Consider the following 9,623-nt stretch of genomic DNA (forward strand, 5'->3'; position numbering starts at 1 on the left):
ATCTGATTTTTCCTGAGTTCCATCCATATAATTGTTATTCTGTAAATGGAATTAACCACTGAGCCGCAGAAAACGGAGTCATATCAGGTATCTAGTAATACGTATGTATTTATTAAGACTTTCTAAAGAATGGAATTGTGTATCTGGTAATTGTCATGTTCTAAAACAAGGGAGCTTTTCAACAGTTTTCCCTAAGCAAGTATGCATTGATAAACATTTTATAAATTGATAAATCACATGGCCTAGAAATTTTCAAAATAGGTAATGAAAAAAAATTTTTTTTTTATTTTGTAGTAAATATAAATGCATTACACCTTTAGAGGTGCTGTTATTCACATAGTTACTAATGAGATACAATTTTGAAAAGTTATATCTGAAATATTCTAATAAGGTTGTCATCAAATTATGTTTATCTTTTTATATTCAATTAGAAATAATATCAAACATGATTTGTGATCTCCTGAAATTCTAGCAATAGTATGTTCCTGGAGAAATCTTAAAATGCAATACTCTCATTCTATCTTTTTTTTTTTTTTTGAGATTTCTTGTAAAAGAACTTGAAATTTAAAAAAGTGTTTTAAAAAAAGATTAGTCTTATACTTGTGAAATAAAAGCACCAGCCCAGAAGAAGTGCAGGAATGAAGAACTGATATCTGAATGAGAAAATATATAGTAACTATATATATATGTATCTCTATCTTCAAACAACCTTGTCAACATTTGTTGACAAAAGTGTAAGCAAGGAAAAATAACTCTATTGGGAGCATGTGGATTTTAATTGTGTTTTGAGAAGCACTTTTTTATTTAATTGATCTTCCTTATGCTTTTAATTTATGACAGCATCTTTATTTTTTCATTTGCTTGAGAAAAATACAATTTTCCTTACCAGGTCCATGAAAGCTCGCTTGACCTGCTGATTCCTCAGGCTGTAAATAAATGGGTTCAGCATGGGAGCTACTCAGATGTTTAGCACAGCTGCTCCCTTGCTCAAAGACACCCTGTCTTTTGCTGATGGATTAATATACCTGAAAATGCAGCTGCCATAAGAGATAGAGATGACAATCATGTGGGATGAACATGTGGAAAAGGCCTTTGTCCTCTGGTGAGCAGAAGGAATTCGCAAAATTGTTTGGATGATATATATGTAAGACAGAATTACTAATGCCAAAGTGAACATTAGAGTAAACACAGCACAGGGAAACCCAGTTAACTCTAGGAATTTTGTGTCTGAACAAGAAAGGTGTAATAAGGCGAAATAACCACAGGTGAAATGATTGATAACATTGGACTTACAGTAACCCAGCTGTATGACTAGCATGAGTGCAGGGAATATGATTAAGAATGAAGCCAGCCGAGAGAAGAAGACAAGCAGTGTGCAGACTCTACCATTCATGATGGTTGTATAATGCAGGGGTTTACAGATGGCCACATAGCGGTCATAGGACATAGCAGCTAGAAGGTAAAATTCAGTCACACCCAGGAGAATGTAGAAAAATAACTGAGCCATACAATCATTAAAGGAAATGGTTTTATCTCCTGTAATAATGGTGCCCAGGGACTTGGGTATACTGACAGATGTGAATGAGACCTCTAATAAGGAGAAATTCCTGAGGAAGAAATACATGGGGGTCTGGAGGTGGGAATCCAGCAGGGTGAGGCTGATAACGGTCAGGTTCCCAGTGATGCTGAGCATGTAGGTGATGAACAGAAAGACAAAAATCACGACCTGAAGCTTTGGGTCATCTGACAATCCCAAGAGGATAAACTCTGTTACTTCTCTGTAGTTTTTCATTTGTTTATTTTCTTGTGAAATCTGTAGGAAAAACACAAATACCTGAAGAAAAGGGAATTATCCATGGATGTTATTGAAATTTGTCTCTGAAAGTAAACATATTTTTGCCATACTATTTTATTTTAGGGGAATTTTAAAACAATCTAATAATAATAGCTAACATTTTAAATTAAGTTTTTAACCATATGTATTTTACATAGAATATTTATTCACCAAATCCCTATTTTACAAATTAAAGCCTGAGGCTTAAAGGATTTTTAAAATTCTTCCCTAAATCACACATGCGAAATGGGTAAAACAGAGATTTGAAGCTAGGTCTTTCTAAACTTTAAAAATAATAACATAGAAATACTGCCTGCTGCCTTTTAAAGATTTAACTTGCATGGAAGTTTTCCTTCTCATTAGAAACTCCTTGTCATTTTTCCAAATGTAATCAGCGTATCCCATTTTCTAATTTTTGTTGCCTTTAGTATTCTCTACAGGTATAATGGAGCCCTGGCGGTACAGTGATGTACAAACATTAAATGTATCAATAAAAGGGCTACTTAAATGGAGACTTCTCCAAAATTTGAAAGTTATTGTAGAGTTAATCTCTAATAATGTGACAGATTTCCTAGTTTCCTTTCTGGCTCACAGTTACCTTTCCCAACCTCCTACTCCTCATCTGAAGGTCATCATTATCATGCCCATCCTCAGATATTATAGAGATGTGACAGAGCAGAAATTCAGAACAGAGCACCTTCATGGGCTAGGGAAACCACATTTTATGAACATCTAAAGTAAAACATTATCCTCCACAAAATATTTTTTCCTTCAAAATTTCTCTCATCTAAATTTCTTCACTATTCTCTCTCTACTTACTTACATTCTGCTTTTTTAATGGTATTATGTTTTTTCTTTTCTCTATATCAGCATTCATTTTTCATCGTAAGTCCTATTTTCTCAGCACCTAGAAGGAATGCATGAACTAATACATGAAAGCCCTTTATTTCGCTTCCTGAATAACAATAACAAAAATAGTACATTTTAAAGTGAAACTAAAAGTTTCCTTTATAAATCATTTATTCCGAGCATTCTCATTAATTAGTAAAGTTTTATTGTGTGACAGAAGTTTCTGCAATAAAATAAATTTACAATGTAGATTTAGGATTCCTTATTCCATAGTGCAAAATCTCTCTCTTTTCTGTTTCTGTTTTCACTTCTCTGCCTGAGCTCTCTTTCACTCACTTTACTGTTCAGCAAAACAGATTATTCTTTATTTGTTGAAAATTCCAGCTGAAATGAACGTGGCCAGTGCTATTGGGAAAACACGTGAAAGTCGCAAGAAAATAAGTATTTCCTTTTGTTATTCCTCGGGGATAGGCAAAAACAGGCTTAAGCACATGTACGAGAGGAGCAGACATCACAGGGAGGGGAAAGCTAAGTTATATATGCTGTAAACATACTATGGCAATTTAAGTATAAGATTATATTTATAAACATAAAAGTCATTGGCGGTGGATATTGGTGATGGTTACACAGCAGGATAGATGTAATTGGTTTCATTGATCTGTACAATGGAAAAACGTGGAATTGGCAAATTTTGTGTTATCTATATTTTTATAACAATAAAAAAGTCATTATTCTCAATTAACAATCCTCTATATTTAACAGCTACGTATGACCCATGATTTTCCCTGGTCACATCTAACTTATTACCCAATAACCAAAACCATTGCCAGCGAGTTGATGGTGACAAAATAGAGAAGAGTAGAACTGCCCCATAGGGTTTCCTAGGCTGTAGTCTTTCTTTGAGCATATCATCAGGTCTTCTCTCCCTCTGAGCAACTGATGGGTTTGAACCGCTGACGTTTCTGTTCACAGACCAAGTGCTTTAACCATTGAGCCACCAGGATTCCGTATGTAACTCATGATAATAACTTCATATTCCCTTCTGTTGTTTCTTCTAATGAATTCTAACCTACCTTGGAAGGTTCCTTATTGTGCCAGGCTTGTGGGTCATTGAAAGTGAAAATTAACCAATTCAATAAACAAATGCTATGTTAAGTGAGGTAACTGGAAATATTCTTCAGGTTACTTCAAGGCACTTCTGTTACTCCATAGTACATTTTAGACATGGCCTTATTGAGAAACATAACTTTTCCCAAATTGTCCAGTTGAAAGAAGCAACTCTATTTAAAGGCCTACGCAGTGACCAGCCTACTTCCTAGAAATTGAGACATTATTTTTCTTTATTCTGTTCTTGAATAAATTATATGTAGTACCTTTTCGAAGTTCCACAATGTAATTGGAAACCCAGTTTACTATCCCACATTTTCTGTTTCATTGAATTCTCATTTCTTCAGTTAAAAGTCCTAAGAAGCCTTACATAAACTTACAGAAATAAGTATCCTCAAGAAAATTTGTACTGCCAGCATTATCACACAATTTTTCAATTCTCTCTCTTTTTTTCTCTTTTTCTTTTTTCTTTCTCTCTAGTCTTTTTGGTGTTAGGCTTATAAAAAAAAAATTATATACTCAGTTAATTTGTCAGAGATCTGAGTCTCACTTTAGTTTTATATCAGTAGTTATAGTTTGATTTTATAACAATCATTATTTATTTATTTATTTCTAGTATGACGTCATTTCATTCCTGTGTTCAGTGACACCTATTGTTATATAAGAAATTCATTATGACTGAATGCAAAACGTCTCCTAAGAAGAACCAGTTTAGATTTTTTTTTTCCAAAATGGTTACGCTAGAATGGCCCTAGGATAATCTTATAATTAGTTCAGAATTCTGTTTCCTTGGAGTCTTCTGAAAGAGAGTGACCTTTTTTTTTTTTTTTGAATAAAAATGGGTGAGTTTTATTCCCCAAAGTCAGATCAAAGTACCAAGAAGTTGAAGCAATAGAAAAAATGAAGGAAAACAATAGCCATCCAAATCTCCGCTTCAAAAACTGAGTTTTCAAAGATAACTTCTATTCATATTTTTTATTCTATTATATTTATATTTTATTCTCTCAGTTTATTATTCAGGTATCTATATTTAAACCTGGTGGTGTAATGGTTAAGTGCTATGGCTGCTAACCAAGAGGTCGGCAGTTCAAATCCACCAGGCACTCCTTGGAAACTCTACAGGCCGGTTCTACTCTGTCCTATAGGGTCACTATGAATTGGAATCGACTTGATGGCAGTGGGTTTTTTGGTTTCTTTATATTTAAAATAGTTTTTATTAAAAAAATGGATTCTTAGGAAAATTATGACATCAAGACTTACTATTAATTTATAATTTATAGAATTATTTGGGCAATTTACAAGCTTTGCATTCAGAGAGAAATGATTGAAAATGTAACCCAGCAACATTAAAGTCTTGTGGATTTGGACAAGTTATTTAATCTCTCTGAGCTTTATTTATCTTACCACACTAAAAATGAGCGTAATATTTCATGGGAAGTTTGTGAAGGTTAATTTAAATAAAAAATAATATTGATTTATACAACATTTTTTACAGAGCATGTGCTCCCAGGCAGTGGCTACTGTTATCTTTATTATTCTTAAAAATTAAAATTAATCCCCAAAGTTGAGATAGATAGGACTAACATAAAATAATGATTACCATTTTTTGAGGTGACTCATTTGAGGGAAACTGCTAAGGTTTATGTACTTTAAACTTATATAACTCTGTGATAAAGTTTGAAGAAACTAACATGGAGAGAGGTTAAGTTACATAAACAAGATCATACAGCTAATAAGTAACAGAATTGAAATTCTAACCTGTCTTCATCTAAAACCCAAATATGTACTATTTATTAAACAGAAGACTATAATGCTTGTAATCATTGAGAAAGACCAAGCTCAAAGGCAATAATTTTATTAAAATTAGTAATTAAATAATTACAATGAAAAGTAAACATACTAATGTTTCACAATCCTTAATATATAGAAAGAAACAGCAGCACTAATTTATTATATTCAATCTGACAAAAAGCTTGAGCTAAGAATTGCTTAGACAAGGGAAATTTTCATTGACTTCAACTTTCTAATCCTACCTCTGTCATATAAAGTCATTGGGTTAGCAGGTTGGAATTATAAAAATATGTATATTGGTAACTGTTTCAGTTTTAGGCCAGGAAATCCAGCATTTCTAAATATAAATCTCTCCTAATACATTTGAAATTATTTTAGTTTCATAGCTAACATTCTTGGGCACGTTTCCCATTGTAGCCATGGGGAGCAAAACAGTAAAGAGAAGAAAGGTAAAGAGTTACTGTGAAACTTTATGGACTTGGTTTCTATATGGATTTTAATGTGTATAAACCATAGTGTTTTTTCCACCATGTCTTCCCCAGGCTCATGGAAATTACTACAGTGAATTAAATGTGCCAACAAGAGAAAATACACAAAGGGTTATAAAAATATTATCAACATTAGTACTAAAGTTGGAACAGGAAGCTTGAGAGACAATGTCCAAAGAGACAGAAGGGGCATGAGGAGGAGGTCAGGGTTGCATGGAATATTTTGCATATTATCTAAACGAGAAGGTAGCTAAATATGGCAAGGATTGGGGCAAGGGTTTCCGAATTCCCCAAATTTGGATTTTTCTGAAGAATAGGCCTTTTTTTTTTTTTTCCTTGTAAATAAAATACTGGAATGACTTACTCTTATGTGTAAGCAATCCATTTTTTTTTTCCTCATCTAATAAAATGTCTTCATAAAAGAGACTCTTCCACAAACCTTTTACATCTTTTCGTATCCATTCAGGACTTGTCTGACATCTTTTTTTTATTCTGGAACAACCAGTTATTTTACTTTATGGCAAAATTACTTTTTCCTTAACAAAAATACATCCTGCAAGCTTACCATATATATATTTTTTTTTTTTTTTGCAAACTGTATGCCCGCATAAATAACAGGCACACACATATAACTCGTGGAAATACCCAGATTATGTACAAAAAAAAAAAAAGAGTCCTGGCATAGCATGCCCACATGTATCTCTAGACATTTCCAGAAGTGAATTTTGGCCTCACTCACCCTAATCTGATTGTATGAAAATGTTACTTTTGATCATATTTGTGTAATAAGGGTATAAGCCTTGGTCAAGATGTCATGGATCCAGTTTGTAGTGCCCAGGTAATCTGAAAACAAACCATTGAAACTGTGCCTTTGCTCTGGGGTAGTAGCAGCTACCCCTGAGAGTGGTGCAGTTCCTGGTAGGCTATCTGTGCCCAGGTACAGTGCATGAGAGGGATGTAGGGTTGGGCGGAGGGCTGCCCTCAGGGCTGCCACAGCCTGAGCATGGGCTGGTTCCGTGGCAGGTGTGGGCAATTGCTCACACATGCCTGGGTTCCTGGTGCCAGCCCCACCTGAAGCCGAGGTGAGAGGACAGTGCAAGTGTCCTTGCAGACCGTCCCAGCCCCGCAAGGCCTTCGTAGTCTGAAAAGGCAGGCGATTCTAAAAGCCCACACGCGGCAGCTAGCCAGCTGGACAGTGGGACGGAATGCAAGAACTTGCACAGCTGAGTGGCCGCTCTGGCCCAGGGTTCCCAGACCTACACGCACATGGGCTGGGGCCAGCCGCCCTAGCGAAGGCTGTTTCTGGGGCGGAAAAAGTGATTTCTCCGCAGCAGAGCGAGCTATTTGCAGAGCAGGGAAGGAATCCTGCCAGGATAAAGACTGTTTTCAGAAACTCAAAGGTAAACTGGTAAGGGTCTGCTGCTGGGAACCAAATATCCACATCAACAGGCACCAAGACGAAAACTTAATATTAAATCCATTGGACAGAAAGAAAAAAGAAAAAGAAATTGAAGTGAGCAACATGTAAAAAAAAATTAGTATAGCGCACTTAGGAAAACAATCCTCAGGGGTTGCCAGGTATGCAAAAATGTGCAACACCAACGCTATTTGTGTAAAAATATGGTAACCTTCCAACAATTACTATTCCCTTTTAGCCAGAGGTATTTTTCTTTAGGTAGATTAAATACCTCAAAAAGTTAATGCATTATAAAGTACAGCCAAGTAAAATAAATCAAACAAAACGCATGAAACTATGATAAACTGGTGAGAGTTCAACTTTCTGGAAATCTGGATTTTAATTTGACTTTTGTTTTTTTGAAGATATCAAAGAAAAATAATATTTGCTGATATTATTCAACATGATGTATTTGAATTAGGAAACTCATGAAATTTTCATCTTACAGCTTCTTAGAAAGTGAATGTCATTATTAATTCAAATTTATAGGTGAAGGAATGGAGTGAAATAGAGGTGGGGAGTTGTTCATTGTCACAGAGATTATAGCTTTCAGAAATGGGATTTAAATCTCTTCTTATCCACCCCCAAAATCCAAACTCATAGAGTTAGAATAAACTGATTTTCATATATAATAATTTATGAACAGATGTTTACACTAAATATTACAATAGCTAAAAGGCTTTCTAATGCATCATTAATTCATTCAGCCTACAAATAATTATAACAGGCATTGATGAAATGGCAATGAAAAAGAATGACTTTCGCCCTAATTAATCTCAAATTCTGGTGAGGATAAAAATCATACAAAATTAAGATTTAACTTGATAAATTAAACAATTTAAATCAAATAGCCTATAGACCTGATAATGTTACCTATTGACAAAGATAAAATGTCACTTTCTCTGCCTTTTCTCCAAGCAAAATTGTAGTCGAATTCATAACACCTGCTAAATAATCTTTGGATTCCTTGATACTACCAATTTAAATTTCTTTCATTAGAAAGAACTTTTGAAATTTAGTAAAGTGTGACTATCAAAATTACTGTATAAATTTCAAGTCGAAATTTTACATGAAATGTGGAATTACTTTATTCAATAATTCACTCATTTTCAACATTATGAATATAACTTTACCAACATAATAAAACAAAATATTTATTTATTTATTTTATTAACATAAGAAATACTGATTTCTATTCAGTAATTATAAATTGCCAAAAAGAAAAACAAATCCAAACCCATTCCCGTGGAGCCAATTCTGACTCATAGCAACCCTATAGAACAGAGTAGAACTTTCCCACAAGATTTCCAAGGAGCAGCTAGGAGATTCAAACCACTGATCTTTTGGTTAGCAGCCAAGCTTTTAACCATCGCTCCACCAGAACTCCAACAAAGTACCCAAGCCTTTATTAAATGCAAAGAAATATGTACCAGTCGAATTTTCAAAAAAAATTATCGAGAATTTTTGTTCATGGAGCTGTTCAAATGCAGCTGTCCTTTCAAATATGTACACTGAAACTTTATCATGACTCACACAAATATTTTCTTTGGTTGTAATTCTAAATTTAGTTGGTTTAATCACATGGTCTGGCACTCACAATATAAAGGATACTGTGATAATTACTTTGTACATAAAACAACAGAATACTGAAAATACTTACTTTCCATGAATTCCAAAAGAGTTTTGTTTACTGTGATATTGTGAATTTTTTCTTTTGTATCATAAACCTCAAAGTTAATAAGAATGAGTTTTGCAATAAAATATTTGTATCTTTCAAACTTATACTTTTTCTTTGCTTCCTCAATCTCATTGGAGACCTTGTTCATATTAAAATCCGAGAACATTTAATAACAAATGTAAACCTTGTTGAATCTCTTTTTCTTTCGAATCAGCACACAGGTGGCTTTTTCAGAGATATTTTTCTGATTTCCCTTCAAATAACAATGTATAATATCTGAGTTCATTGTAACAGCCTAATAATTAAACTATTTACTTGGAATTGTGGTAGATTTTTTCTCAGTAGGTATTCTCATTCTCTCTGGAAGACATCACAGTAGATTTATCTCTGCCTTTGATAACAGAGAGAATATTTATTGGG

At 33.9% G+C, this 9,623-nt stretch overlaps 1 protein-coding gene across 1 annotated transcript; it reads right to left on the bottom strand.

The window, feature by feature from the left end:
* Nucleotides 1-958: 958 nt before the first annotated feature.
* Nucleotides 959-1,792, bottom strand: LOC126074743 (olfactory receptor 6C1-like). Its single transcript, XM_049881567.1, has one exon. It carries the CDS (start codon nt 1,790-1,792, stop codon nt 959-961), a length of 834 nt encoding a protein of 277 aa, XP_049737524.1.
* Nucleotides 1,793-9,623: the final 7,831 nt, after the last annotated feature.

This window comes from Elephas maximus, chromosome 4 (genome assembly GCF_024166365.1).
Source record: "Elephas maximus indicus isolate mEleMax1 chromosome 4, mEleMax1 primary haplotype, whole genome shotgun sequence".
Classification (NCBI taxonomy): domain Eukaryota; kingdom Metazoa; phylum Chordata; class Mammalia; order Proboscidea; family Elephantidae; genus Elephas; species Elephas maximus.